We start from the raw sequence: 15905 nt of genomic DNA on the forward strand, positions 1-15905 counted from the left end.
AGGGTGATCATTAGTCAGCATGGGCTCGGTGGGCCAAAGGGCCTGTTTCCGCACTGTATCTCTAAACTAAATTAAACTAAACTATAGGTCTATCAAACTCCATTACTTTGTGCCTATCTTCAATTTTATTGTGCGGGAAGGAACTGCTGATCAAAGATGCTGCTGATGCTGGTTTACATCGAAGATAGACACAAAATAACTCAGCGTAACTCAGCGGGACAGGCAGCATCTCTGGAGAGAAGGAAAGGGTGACGTTTCGGGTCAATAGGCAATAAACAATAGGTGCAGGAGTAGGCCATTCGGCACTTCGAGCCAGCACCGCCATTCAATGTGACCATGGCTGATCATCCACAACCAGTACCCCGTTCCTGTCTTCTCCCCATACCCCCTGTCTCCGCTATCTTTAAGAGCCCCATCTAGCTCAAGGTAGATATGGCTCTTAAAGATAGCGGAGTCCCGTTGTTAGTACAAATGCAAACTAAACACTCTTGACACTTGAAGTATCCCTTTGTATGAAAGTCAGTGAATGGGAGCAAAGTTACTTATTGCTAGTGTAATACGAACAATGTCACTTCACAGGCTACCACTTGGCACGACAATGGTTGCTTAGTATTATACTGATTATTGATTTATTGTGCTTTTGTACCATGTTTACATATTCTGTTGTGCTGCTGCAAGTAAGAATATCATTGTTCTGTTTGGGACAAATGACAATAAAACACTCTTGACTGATTTATCTGTGTTATTGCATTAATTGGCCTGTAACTTTGACACTGCTACACTTTGGAGCTGGGTCTGGGAATCTGGGAGGCAGCAGCTCTACCCGCTGCATCACCATGCTGATGTGTTCTGTGCATGTTACTGTGGGTGCCAGACACACCACAAGGCAGCACGCTGTTCACACGCCAGCACCCTGTGGCAGGGATAAGAACCAATGGAGACCCCCACGGGGGGACGGGAGAGGGGAGGATGCGATGGAGAAGGGGCCAGAGAGGGAGAGCGAGTGAAGGAAGGAGGGGATGTGGGGGAGAGGGCCAGGAGGAACGGGGGAGGAAGAAGGGTGGGTGACCACAGGGTTGGGATATGTTGTCCATCTCACTTCAGCTGCCTTCACCCCCCCGGCTCTACCCTCCCTCATTCTCACACCTCCCTCAACACACACCCAGCCCTCTTTCTCCCATCCCCATCCCTCTCCCCACCTCTCTCCCCCTCTCATCTCTCCCCCCTCTCCTCTCTCCCCTCCCCCCCACACCTCTCTCTCCTCCCCAGCCCTCTCTCCTCCCCTCCCCTCTCTCTCCCCACCCCTCTCTCTCCCCACCCCTCTCTCTCCCCCTCCTCACTCTCCTCCCTCTCCCCCCTCCCCCCCCCTCACTCACTCTCCCCCCTCTCCTCTCCTCTCCCCCCCGGCCTGGTGAGGGAGGAGCGGGTAGCCGGGGCGGCGCCGTCTCTGTCACTGTGTCGCTGAGGCGGGGCCGGCGGGCGGGGGATTTCCCGGCGGAGGAAGCGCGGAGCCCGGCCCCGACCGAGCCCCAGGCCGACAGCGGCGGTGAGTAGCGGGGCACGGGGACGGGAGGGAGCGGGGACCGGCGGGTGAGGCAACGGCAGCGGCATCTCTCCGCATCTCCCTCCCTCCCTCCCTCTCTGTCTCCTCTATCTCTCTCTCCGCATCTCCCCGCCGGCTGCCGGCCCGGGCCCGGGCGCCGGCTTCTGGCCGACTGTCCGCGTCGGAGGGAGGTGGGGGTGGGGTGTTTGAGGAGGTGTAAGGGGAAGATGTTGCATATGGAAGGGGAGGGATGTTGAGTGGGATAGAGGTTGAGGGAGGTTAAAGGTGGAGGTTGGGGGGAGGTGGTAGGGGATGGAGGTTGTAGGGGGTGGGGGGTTGAGGGGGGATGGAGGTTGAGGAGGGGATGTTGAGGGTGGGAAGTTGAGAGTGGAGGTAGGGGAGGTAGATCGAATGGGCTGGTAGGGTGAAGGGGTAGGGTGGTGGAGGAGGTGTAGTGTTGGGGAGGGGAACAGGATGAGGATGTGAGGAGTATGATGTAGCATAGAGTGGAACCACTCGGATTCCTATTAAACCTTTCCCCTCCCACCTTAAACCTGTCACAGGAGCAGATTAGCTCATTCAGCCCATCAAGTCCACTCCGCCATTCAATCATGGCTGATCTATCTCTCCCACCTAACCCCATTCTCCTGCCTCCCCCCCCCCCCCCCCCATAGCCCCTGATACCTGTACTAATGAAGAATCTGTCAATCTCCACTTTAAAATATCATCTGACTTGGCCTCCACAGCCGTCTGTGGCAATGAATTCCACAGATTCACCACCCTCTGACTAAAGAAATTCCTCCTCATCTACTTTCTAAAGGAACATCCTTTGGTTCTGAGGCAGTGCCCTCTTTTCTTAGACTCTCCCACTAGTGGAAACATCCTCTCCACATAGGGTTGTACGTTCTCCTTGTGACCCGTGTGGGGTTTCTCCGGGTGCTCCGGTTTCCTCCCACAATCCATGGTTTGTCAGTTAATTGGCTTTGAAAAGTGGTAAATTGTCCCTGGTGAGTGTACGATAGTGTTAGTGTTTGGGGTGATCGCTGGTTTCAGCGAACTCGGTGGGCCAAAGGGCATGTTTCCATACTGTGTCTCTAAAGTGTAAAGTCATTCGGAGAAACTCACGCAGGCCACGAGAACGTACAAACTCCGTACAGACAGAATCAGTAGTCAGGATGGATCCCAGGTCTCTGGCGCTGTGAGGCAGCAACTCTACTGCTGCACCACCGTGCCACCTTTGAGTATTTGTGAACATATTGACAAATATGTTCCCCAGCCTTCTAAGGAAGTCAATAGACAATAGGTGCAGGAGTAGGCCATTTGACCCTTCGAGCCAGCACCGCCATTCAATGTGATCATGCCTGACCATCCACAACCGTTCCTGCCAAGTAACATTAGCAAATTTGCAGATAACACAAAACTGGGTGGCAGTGTGAACTGTGAGGAGGATGCTATGAGGATGCAGGGTGACTTGGACAGGTTGGGTGAGTGGGCAGATGCATGGCAGATGCAGTTTAATGTGGATTAAACTGCATCTGCATGTGAGGTTATCCACTTTGGTGGCAAAAGCAGGAAGGCAGATTATTATCTAAATAGTGTCAAGTTGGGAAAAGGGGAAGTACAACAGTATCTGGGGGGTCCTTATTCATCAGTCAATGAAAGTAAGCATGCAAGTACAGCAGGCAGTGAAGAAAGCAAATGGCATGGACTTCATAACAAGAGGAGTTGAGTATAGGAGCAAAGAGGTCCTTCTGCAGTTGTACAAAGCTCTAGCGAGACTGCACCTGGAGTATTGTGTGCAGTTTTGGACATTCTTGCATAGGTTCACAAGGTTAATTCCTGGGATGGCGGGACTGTCATATGCTGAGAGAATGGAACGGCTGGGCTTGTATACTCTGGAATTTAGGAGGAGAGGGGATCTTATTGACACATATAAGATTATTAAGGTTTTGGACATGTTAGAGGCAGGAAACATGTACCCGATGTTGGGGGAGTCGAGAACCAGGGGCCACAGTTTAAGAATAAGGGGTAAGTCATTTAGAACTGAGATGAGGAAGCACTTTTTCACACACAGAGTTGTGAGTCTGTGGAATTATCTGCCTCGGAGGGTGGTGGAGGCTGGTTCTCTGGATACTTTCAAGAGAGAGCTAGATAGGGTACTTAAAGATAGCGGAATCAAGGGATATGGGGAGAAGGCAGGAACGGGGTACTGATTGTGGATGATCAGCCATGATCACATTGAATGGCGGTGCTGGCTTGAAGGGCCGAATGGCTAATCCTGCACCTATTGTCTATTGTCCCCATATCCCTTGATTCCTTGTACCCACGACTCACACTGAGAGACCTGCTGCCTCCCGGGTCTGCCAGGGTAGAGCTGGTGTGGAGTTGGGGAGCTCATTACTCTGAGGCTGGTGCTCCGCATGGGTTGGAGGTCTGTCAGTTGCCTCCTCTGTGTCAGCATATGGACACAGTGGCACTAAGTAATCTCAACAAATCATCCATACTTTGGACTTAAGATAGACAAAATGCTTTGTTTGTTGCTCGGATCAATTACATTATTACCGCCCAGTGAAGTGATACACTCTGTGTTACACTTGCTACAAGTTACTATGATATTTGCTCCCACTCGCTGTCAGTGATACAAATGGATGTAACAGTGACAAGAACTTTGTGGACGGATTTGTCAGATCTCATTGCAAGGGTAGGAGATTGGCTCAAAGAATTACATTGAAGCCAGCTATTCAAGAGTCCAAGATAGGCATAAAATGCTGGAGTAACTCAGCGGGCCAGGCAGCATCTCTGGAGAACATGGTCACAGAGTGCTGGAGTAACTGAGTGGGTCAGGCAGCTTCTCTGGAGAGGATGGACACAGAGAGCTGGAGTAACTCAGTGGGTCAGGCAGCTTCTCTGGAGAATATGGACACAGAGTGCTGGAGGAAAATGCCAAGACCAATTCGTATCTACTTGCGCATAATCCATATCCCTTCATTCCCTGCATATCCTTTAGACTTTAGAGATACGGCTTGGAAATGGGCCCTTCGACCCACCGTGTCCACGCCGACACACAGCAACCACCCCGTACACTAACACTATCCTACACACACTAGGGGCAACTTACAATTTTACATGTCTTTGGAGTGAGGGAGGAAACCGGAGCGCCCAGAGAAATCCCACATGGTCACAGGGAGAACATGTGTTAGGAGGGAGAGATAGATCAGCCATGATTGAATGGCAGAGTAGACTTGATAGGCCGAATGGCACAATTTTACTCCTATTCCTTATGACTTATGAACTTGCAATCTCTATACAGACAGCACCCGTTATCGGGATTGAACCCGGATCTCTGACGCTGTGAGGCAGCAACTCTACTGCTGCCCAACTCCATGCAGCCCCGACCCAAAACATCACCTATCCATGTTCTCCAGACAGAAGGTGTGAAACAAAAGGATTGAATAGTGAGAATTGTGAAGCCAGAGGAAGGAATGTAGGTGGAAGGGGTGGGGGGGATAAATGGGTGCATCAAGGTGGGGGCACAGGTGAGGGGGAGGGTTAGTTTATTATCTAAAATTGGATAATTCAGTGTTCATACCGCTGGGGTGTAGGCTGTCCAAGGTTATGAGATGCTGTTATATCCTGGTAAATCTTCTCTGCATCCTTTCCCGCTTACTGACCACTTTCCCACAACAGGATGACCAAAACCATACACAATACTCCAAATCCGGACTCACCAATGCACTGTACAACTGTAACACAATGTACCAACTTCTGGACTCAGTGCTCGGACTGATGAAGCCCAATGCACCAAAAGCCTTCATCACCACCCTATCTACCTGTGATGCCACTTACAGGGAACTATGCAACTTCACACCTAGTTCCCTCTGCTCTACAACACTACCAGGGCCCTGCCGTTCACTGTGCAGGTCCTGCCCTAGTTTATTTAGTTTAGAGATACAGCACGGAAACAGGCCCTTCAGCCCACCGGGTCCGCGCCGACCAGCAATCCTCGCACATTAAAACTATCCTACACCCACTCGGGACAATTTTTACATTCACCAAGCCAATTAACCTACAAACCTGTACATCTTTGGAGTGTGGGAGGAAACCAAAGACCTCAGAGAAAACCCACGCAGCACACGGGGAGAAAGTACAAACTCCGTAAAGACAGCGCCCTTAGTCGGGATCGAACCCGGGTCCCTTCGCTGCATTCGCTGTAAGGCAGCAACTCTACCGCTGCACCACTGTGACTGCCTTCAGGCTTATCTGACAGAGGAAGAGAGAGATAGGGACTCTGTTTCTCCTTCCACAGCTCCATGAACTGTTCCGTGTTTCTGACAATCTGTTTTTACTTCAGATTTCCAGCATCTGCAGATTTTTTAACTTTTGCAAGTCAGTCAGTTTCAGGCATTTTGTGTGGAATGGGAGTTTAAGTAAATGTTGCTTGGTGCAAGGGCATGTAACTATATACATACTTGTACCAACAAGCCTACTGGTGCACACACATACAGTCGTAGAGAGAGAAACATCGATACACAAGGAACTGCAGATGCTGGAGTCTTGAGCAGAACACAAAAGTGCTGGAGGTTAGATGATGTTTCAGTCAGGGCCGTTAGTAAACATAGTACTCTGTAAACACCATAATAAACAAAAAACAGTGTATATTAAAAAACCGAACAAACAATAATGCAAAGACATAAACAATGCCCCGAGTCTGTAGTTAAGAGATGATTTGGAGCATGTGGTGTTCAATAGCCTGATGTGGCAGGGACTATAACAACATTTAAAAGACACTTGGACGGGTACATGGATAGGACAGGTTTAGTGGGATATAGGCCAGACGCAGGCAGGTGTAGATGAGACATTTTGGTCAACATGGGCCCAAGGGCCTGTTGACGCTCTGTGTGACTATGACTCCTGTCTTCACATCTTCACCTGATGTTCCAGTAACACTGCACAGTGTCAGCACTGCTCATCTTGAACAGGTCTTTTTGTATTAAATATGATTCATTTTGCTTCCTTATTTAGGCTGATAATGGCAGAAGATGGCACCTTCCGAATGGCCGGAGTAAGTAGCTGAGATTTTGAGTTAATGTAATTGTGCTGAGTTTATGATTTGGGGCGTTTCAATGATTTAAATTATTTATTTTTATTATCTGCTTCACAAATCGAGAAGTGTCATGCTTTTGATCATTAAACATTTGTTTCTGTAGTTCCGTGAATTAGTTCCTGGTGGATCATTCCAAAGATCTCGCAATAACAATTTTGAGGATGTAGGGGAGGTTTACCAGAATACTGCTTGGATTAGAGGATATTTGGTACAGAGGGAATAGAATCAGAGGTTGGACAAACTTGGAGAAACAAAGAACAGCAGATGCTGGTTTACACAAAAGGACACAGAGTGCCGGAGTAACTCAGTGGGTTTAGGCGCAGACAATAGACAATAGGCGCAGGAGTAGGCCATTTGCCCCTTCAAGCCAGCACCGCCATTCAATATGATCATGGCTGATCATCCACAATCAGCACCCTGTTCCTGCCTTCTCCCCATATCCCCTGACTCTGCTGTTTTCAAGAGCACTATCTAGCTCTCTCTTGAAAGTATCCAGAGAACCGGCCTCCACCGCCCTCTGAGGCAGAGAATTCCACAGACTCACAATCTCTGTGAGAAAAAGTGTTTCCTCGTCTCCGTTCTAAATTGGTTATCCATTATTCTTAAACTGCGGTGCCTGGTTCTGGACTCCCCCAACATCAGGAATATATTTTCTGCCTCTAGCGTGTCCAAACCCTTAATAATCTTGTATTTCAATAAAAACCCCTCTCATCCTTCTAAATTCCAGAGTATACAAGCCCAGCCGCTCCATTCTCTCAGCATATGACAGTCCCACCATCCCGGGAATTAACCTTATGAACCTACGCTACACTCCCTCAATAGCAAGAATGTCCTTCCTCAAATCAACGGGTCAGGTAGCATCTCTGGAGAACATGGACACAGAGTGCTGGAGTAACTCAGCGGGTCAGGCAGCATCTCTTGATGGTGGGTGTTGATGGTGAGAACATGGATAGGTGATGTTTTGTGTCGAGTCTGAAGAAGGGTCTCCAGCACTCTGTGTCCATGTTCTCCAGAGATGCTGCCTGAGCCACTGAGTTACTCCAGCACTCTGTGTCCATGTTCTCCAGAGATGTTGCATGACCCGCTGAGTTACTCCAGCACTCTGTGTCCTTTTGGACAAACTTGGATTGTTTTCTCCGAAACATGGAAGGCTGAGGGGAGACATGATAGAAGTCTATAAAAATGATGCGATGCGTGGATGAGGTAGACAGTCAGGACCTTTGTGAAATGTCAAAGATTAGAGGATATAGCTTTAAGGTGAGAGTGTCAAATTTTAAAGGAGATGTGCGGGGCAGGTTTTTTTACATAGAGGGTGGTGGAACTTAATTTTTTTAGATAGGCACGTGGATATAGAAAACATAGAAAACAGGTGCAGGAGTAGGCCATTCGGCCCTTCGAGCCTGCACCGTAGGCAGTGGGGGGATTATTCAGGCAGAGAAGATGGCATGTTGTGCACGGACATTGTGTTCCCGTGTGGCACGGTTCTGTTTTCTGTGTTCCATAAACATGAACTGGGAGAGGTTGTGAATATGAGAATAAACAGTATGTTGTCGTTGAGGGGTCTCAGCAGAGTGGATGTGTAGGGGACGTGATGTGCTCGATGTGGAACTCTGTTGAAGACAGAGATGAGGTGAATTCTTCCTTTCGAGGGTGAAGACTCTTTGGAAAGACTCGGGGAGTGGCACAAGCAGCACCTTTATTTGAGGGAGAGTACGATCAATTCCTGACAAGCCGGAGTGAGAGGTTACCGAGGAATCAGGAATGTTGCCGGGATTTTATAACGTGACAGGAAAGAGGCAGCAATCGCCACCATTAAATCTCACTTGGGTCATGTTTCTAACTGGGTATCGTGGCTGCACATCGGGGAAACCAACAGTGGGATCCAGATGTGGGAGAATGGTCCATGGGATACAGATGTGGCGATGGCCAGTGGAATACAGATGTGGGAATGGACTGTGAGACCCAGATGTTTGGGAACAGTTGGTGGATCCAGATGTGGGAATGGTCCATGGGATCTAGATGTGTGTGTGGGGGGGGGGGGGGTGAATTGTAGAATCCAGATAATTGGTGACAGTTTGTGAGAACCAGATGTGGGACTCATCATTGGAATACAGATGTGAGAATGGTCAGTGAGATCCAAATGTGAGGCTGGTCAGTGGAATACAGATGTGGGAATAGGCAGAGGCGGAGAGAGTTGGTGGGAAAGATCAATGGAACAGATGGGCAGATGTCAGTGGGTAGGGGTCAGGGGTCAAGAGCCAGGAACTGCACTCACCCTGTTATCCCCCTCCCCCAGGTGTACAACATTGAGGACTACCCAGCGCTCGACATGCCCGGCGTGATGTTGAACGATGCTGCCACCCCCACACACTCACCGCTCTACACAGGTGAGTACCGACCACACCCACACACACGAACACACACCACACACGCACACCGCACACACACCACACACACACACACCACACACACACACACACACACACACCACACACACACACACAACACACACACACACACACACCACACACCCACACACACACACCACACACACACAAACCACACACACAACTACACACCAACACACACACACCACACACAACCCACACACACACCAGCACACACACACACACACACACACACCACACACACACACACACACCACACACACACACACACGCACACACACGCATCACACACACCACACACATACATACACACACACACCACACACACACACCTATACACACCCACACACACCAACACTCACACACCTCACACACACCACACACACACACACACACACACACACAAACACACAAACACACACACACGCACACACACACTCACACACCTCACACACCTCACACACCTCACACACACACACACACACACACACACCCTCCACCTCACACACACACACGCACACACCGCACACACACCACACACACACACACACACACACACACACACACACCACACACACACACACACACACACACACACACACACACACAGGAATAACCGGTAATGTAAACAGAAAATACCTGCGTGCAGAATACTGTGTTACAGTTAGAGAGGGTGCAGGTTAAAAAACTGCAAGGTCAGTAATAGGTTAGGTTGGTCCACACAAGCACGCGCACCCCACACACATACATACACACACCACACACACTCACATGCACACACCATACACCGCACGCACACACACTCACACACCACACAATCACACATACACACACACACACACACACACACACACACACACACACACACACACACATACACACACATCACACACACACACACGAACACACCACACACACACATACACACACGCACGAACACACTACACACACACCACACACATACACACCACACACACACATACACACACGCACCATACATACACGCATCACACACACACCACACACACACACATCACACACACACGAAGACCACACACACATGAAGACCACACACACACCGCACACACACACCGCACACACACACCGCACACACACCCTCACACACCGCACACACACACCACACACTCACCACACACCACACACACTCACTCACTCACACGCTCACACACACACACACCGCATGCACACACACACACACTCACACACACCGCTCGCACGCAAGCTCACACATACACACACACACACCACACGCATGCACGCACACTCACACATACGCACACACGCACCTCCACACAACACACACACACCCCCACACACGCACACCCCACACACACCCCACACCCTCACACACACGCACACCCCCGCACACGCACACACACACCACACACAGACACACCACATGCACGCACGCACGCACATTCACTCATACACGCACTCACACATGCACACACACACGCACACTCACACATGCACACACACGCACACCCACACACATACACACACATGAATGTTTGCTCACCAGTGTGCTGGCTGTGTGAATCTAGCTGGTGTCGAGGCATAGACCACCTCCTCTAGCCCCAACACGTATGAGGCAGGAGACCAAGTGTGGCCGGACGGTCACAGAGTGATACATGCGGACACGGGCCCTTATAGTGATAGAGTTACAGAGTGATACAGTGTGGAAACAGCCCCTCGGCCCAACTTGCCCACACTGGCCAACATGTCCAAGCTACACTAACCATATAACCATATAACAATTACAGCACGGAAACAGGCCATCTCGGCCCTACAAGTCAGTGCCGAACAACTTTTTTCCCTTTGTCCCACCTGCCTGCACTCATACCATAACCCTCCATTCCCTTCTCATCCATATGCCTATCCAATTTATTTTTAAATGATACCAACGAACCTGCCTCCACCACTTCCACTGGAAGCTCATTCCACACCGCTACCACTCTCTGAGTAAAGAAGTTCCCCCTCATGTTACCCATAAACTTCTGTCCCTTAATTCTGAAGTCATGTCCTCTTGTTTGAATCTTCCCTTTTCTCAGTGGGAAAAGCTGATCCACATCAACTCTGTCTATCCCTCTCATCATTTTAAAGACCTCTATCATGTCCCCCCTTAACCTTCTGCGCTCCAGAGAATAAAGACCTAACTTATTCAACCTATCTCTGTAACTTAGTTGTTGAAACCCAGGCAACATTCTAGTAAATCTCCTCTGTACTCTCTCTATTTTGTTGACATCCTTCCTATAATTGGGCGACCAAAATTGTACACCATACTCCAGATTTGGTCTCACCAATGCCTTGTACAATTTTAACATTACATCCCAGCTTCTATACTCAATGCTCTGATTTATAAAGGCTAGCATACCAAAAGCTTTCTTTACACTATACACTAGTCCTACCGTTTGGTCCATATCCCTCCAAACCTGTCCTATCCATTTACCTGTCTAAATGTCCTTTAAACATTGTGATAGTCTCTGCCTCAACCACCTCTCTGGCAGCTCGTTAACCCCCCCCCCCCCCCTTCCAAACTCCCCATGTGTGTGAGGGCAGCTCGTTCACCCCCCGTGTGTGTGGGCGACTCGTTCCCCCCCCCCCCCCCCCCCCCCCCCCGCCCCGTGTGTGTGGGCAGCCTGTATCTGCGATGGGACTTACTCGTTTTGTCTTTGTCTTCCAGCAGACGGCCCGTACCTTCAGATCATCGAGCAGCCCAAGCAGGTGAGTGAGAGGCCGGCACGGGCACCGCATGTGGGCACTGTCTGTGGGCACCAGGCAAGGACACTGTGTGAACAGCTGCCACACACACACACACACACAAACACACACACACACACACACACACACACACACACACACACACACACACACACACACACACACACACACACAGGAATAACTGGTAATGTAAACAGAAAATACATGCGTGCAGAATATAGTGTTACAGTTAGGGTGCAGGTTAAAAAACTGCAAGGTCAGTAATAGGGTAGGTTGGGAGATTAGGTCCACACCCTAGCTTATGGAAGGACCGTTCATAAGCCTGATAACAGAGGGGAAGAGCTGTTCCTGTGTCTGGTGGTGCGAAGCTTCTGTACCTTCTGCCGGACGGGAGTGGGGAGAAGGAATGACCGGCTTTGACAAGTCTTTGATTATGTCAGCTGCTTTCCCGAGGCAGCGTGAAGTGTAGATGGAGTCAATGGTGGGGTGTCTGGTCTGTGTGATGGACTGGGCTACGTCCACAACTCTGCAATTTCTTGTGGTTTTGGGCAGAGCCGTTCCCAAACCAGGCTGTGATGCAACCCGACAGTATGCTTTCTATGGTGCAACTCTAGAAGTTTGTAAGAGTTGTTGGAGACATGGTGACCTCAGTCACCTCCTCTGGCAGCTCGTTCCACACACCCACTGTGAAAAGATTTAGTTTAGTTTAGAGATAAGGCGCGGAAACAGGCCCTTTGGCCCACCGGGTCCGCGCCGACCAGCATTCGCTGCACACATTAACGCTGCACACATTAGACACCCACCATAGATCACAGGGATCCACAGCAAGGTCCTGAGGTTAGGGGATGAAGCGTGGGAAGATGTTTGCAGATTGGAACATCTGGAAAACCCCTGGCTGGTTCCAAAGGGAGAATCCAGGTTCCGAGAATCAGAGAAATGAGCAGGAACAAACAATCTACCCGCGTGACAGCGCAGGAGTGTCTGGTCTTTGCTCCTCTCTCCCCTCCCCGCACTCACACCATCCCACGCCTTTTCCCCTCCTTCCCTTCCTCCCTCCCTCCATGTCTCCTACCACCCATAGGGAGAGGTTAAGCAGGCTAGCACTTGGAGCGCAGGAGGATGAGGGGTGACGTTATAGAGGTGTACAAAATCATGAGAGGAATAGATACGGTGATTGCACTGGAATTACACAACTAATGCAACTTTTTCACACAAAGGGTGGTGGGTGTATGGAACGAGTTGCTGGAGGAGGTAGTTGAGGCAGGGATTATCACAACATTCGGAAAACATTTGGTCAGCATAGGGCAGGCTTAGAGAGATATGGGTCAAACGTAGGCCGGTGGGACTAGGACTAGAGGTTATAGCCTCAGAATTAAAGGACGTTCCTTTAGGGAGGAGATGAGGGGAAATTTATTTAGCCAGAGGGTGGTGAATCTGTGGATTTCTTTGCCACAGAAGGTTGTGGATATTTTTCAGGTAGTGATATAGATTCTTGATTAGTACGGGTGCCAGAGGTTATGGGGAGAAGGCAGGAGAATGTTTTTATTTTTATTTTTTTATGCAAATACTTTAATTTAAAAAAATAAAAATAAACATACAAATTAGCACAATCAAAGACTGCCTATGCTGACAGTTTTACAAACAAACGATCATCAAATTAATATATCGCCAACTTTATCAACAATACACCCGACCTCCCGCGGCGACCAGCGTTCACGGAAGGCCTCCAAAGTCGCCGTGGACACCGCGTGTTCCCTCTCCAGGGACGTAGGCCCGGAAAAGGGGCAGGCAGCCAACACTGGTACGGCCGTCGACTACCCGCTGCCTGGACCAGTGAATGGCCATCTTGACCAGGCCCAGGAGCAGATTGACAGTGAGATCCCCTCCATCCCTCCCGACTTTCCCCCTCTGTGACCAAATATCAGGAGCGTGGGGCTAAAATGTAGCCAAAGCTTGATAGTCGAGCAGGGGCTGCAACCGCTCACACTGCATATACAAATGGAACACGGTCACTTCTTCGCCGCAGAAGTGACAGGCGGCTGGTGAGTCCGTGAACAGGCTCAAGTATCTGTTACAGGCCACAGCTCTGCAACACTCTCCACCCCAGGTCCCCGATATAGGGAGATCTCCACTGAGGACCACTCCTGCCGTCAGGTAGTGTCAAGGACCACCATTGCGTGTCCGGACGGAAGACAAGGATGAGGAAGTGCAGAGTGTGCAGGAGCAGCCTGTAAAGTACGCGCCTCTCCACGTCACGGAACGGCACGCTGGGCATCTCAGAATGGCGGCTCATGATGCGTGGGGCCAGCTCTCGGGAAGGGACCCGGGCCGTAGGTCCTATGAGCAATTCCGACGGAGCGGGGATAAGCTCGGCCGGAATCGCTCCACGCACACGCCTCTCCTCGATACCCACCGTGACAGGGTGAGGACCGGTCACCCTCACAGCCACAACACCCCCCTCCCCCTGAGGAGCAGCGCCCTGGCTGAAGGTGACCAGATTCCTGGCTTTAAATATATCTCCAGCACCTATCAGTTCGCCAGCCAAGCCCCCTCAGTGGGACCCAGGTAGACCCCCAGGTAAAGGAGGTGCGTGGTGCTCCACGCATAAGCTGTCATCTCCTCCGGTGGGGAGTCCACCTGCCACTGACCCACCAAGAGACCCGAACACTTCCCCCAGTTGATCCTGGCGGAGGATGCAGCCGGGAAAACCTGCTGGCACTCACGCATCCTCCGCAGGTCAACAGGGTCGGTGAACATCAGAAGGACATCATCGGCGTAGGCTGAAAGAACCACCTCCAACCCCAGCCCCGGTAAAGCCAGGCCTGTCAACCGCCTCCGGAGAGGGCACAGGAATGGCTCCACACAGATGGAATACAGCTGGCCGGACATGGGACATCCCTGACGTACCCCCCTCCTAAAGTGAATGGGGTCCAACAAAGAGCTGTTGACTTTAACAAAGCACTCCGCAGAAGCGTACAAAAGCCGGACTCGGGCCACGAAGTGCAGTCCAAATCCAAACGCCTGCAGAGTTCCAAGAAGGTAGTCGTGATCCACCCTGTCAAACGCCTTCTCCTGGTCAAGGGAGAGAAAGGCGACTGACTGTCCATCCCCCTGGCACAGATGGATCAGGTCCCGGACCAGATGGATATTGTCCTGGATGGACCGTCCCGGGACCGTGTAGGATCGAACCAGGTGGATCACTTGGGCCAGTACGGAACCCAGGCGATTCGCCATTGCCCGTGCAAAGACTTTGTATTCTGAGCTGAGGAGAGAGACCGGGCGCCAGTTCTTCAAAAGGTGGAGATCACCCATCTTGGGCAGCAGGACAACGACAGCCCTGCACCACGAGAAAGGCATCTCCCCGGTCGCCAGGCTCTCCCCCAGGACCTTCATACAGTCACCCCCCAGGACATCCCAGAAGGCTCGAAGAAACTCCACTGTCAGCCCATCCAGTGGAGACTTGCCCCCCCCCCCCACTGAGCTGATGCAGGGTAGCAGTCAGCTCCTCCAGAGTTAAGGGATCATCGAGGCGCTCAGCCGCCTCTTTGCACACTACGGGTAAGCTCTCCGACAGAACCCCCTGTGCATCCCCACTAGATGTACCCGCGGAGAACAGAGTCCTGTAGAAAGACCGAACCGAGGCACCGATGCTCTGGATCCGTGGCAGAGGAGCCATCATCCGCAAGCAACTCAACGAGCTGCCTGCGGGCTCCTCGCCACTTCTCCAGAGAGAAGAAAAAGGGAGGAAGAGCAGCGAACCAGATCGTGGCATCATCTAGACTCGCGACCTCAATACGAGCCCCAGTAGTACCTCCTCAGTGCTCCCTTCTTATCATGGTACTCCGCCACTACCACTAGTACCCCACCAGTGACCCAAGCGAGACTCCGAGTCGAGCAACTCTCTCTCAAGCCATCTGATCTCGGAGTCCCGCCCCTTGGGCGACCCCCTCGCATAATCCTGGCAAAACAGACAGACGTAGGCCTTCTCCACGTCCCACCACTGCCTTGGGGAAAGGAAACGCCCCTGCCTCTCACTCCACTTCACCCAGAACTTCCTGAACGAATCCCGGAATCGGCGATCCTCCAGCAGCTAGTTATTAAAATGCCA

At 50.9% G+C, this 15905-nt stretch overlaps 1 protein-coding gene and 1 long non-coding RNA gene across 5 annotated transcripts in view; one reads left to right on the forward strand and one right to left on the reverse strand.

Moving 5' to 3' along the window:
• Positions 1-1415: 1415 nt before the first annotated feature.
• nfkb1 (nuclear factor kappa B subunit 1) overlaps positions 1416-15905 on the forward strand; it is a 116311-nt gene continuing 101821 nt past the window's right edge. The window contains exons 1-4 of one of the 4 annotated variants that reach the window (XM_033020362.1): positions 1416-1546; positions 6565-6605; positions 8944-9034; positions 11763-11800. In XM_033020362.1, coding sequence (XP_032876253.1) covers positions 6573-6605; positions 8944-9034; positions 11763-11800 — 162 coding nt within the window. In that variant the 5' untranslated portion in view covers positions 1416-1546; positions 6565-6572. Of the gene's footprint in view, positions 1547-1649; positions 1735-6564; positions 6606-8943; positions 9035-11759; positions 11801-15905 lie in introns of those variants that run through there. The other 3 variants (XM_033020369.1, XM_033020353.1, XM_033020347.1) reach the window with 3 other exon arrangements.
• LOC116972553 lies at positions 1649-13740 on the reverse strand. Its single transcript, XR_004411830.1, has 4 exons — positions 13713-13740; positions 5730-5737; positions 2228-2232; positions 1649-1658 (listed from the first exon to the last, which is right to left on the reverse strand). It is a non-coding gene; the product is annotated as an uncharacterized LOC116972553 (long non-coding RNA).

Source organism: Amblyraja radiata, chromosome 1, assembly GCF_010909765.2.
Source record: "Amblyraja radiata isolate CabotCenter1 chromosome 1, sAmbRad1.1.pri, whole genome shotgun sequence".
Taxonomy (NCBI): Eukaryota; Metazoa; Chordata; class Chondrichthyes; order Rajiformes; family Rajidae; genus Amblyraja; species Amblyraja radiata.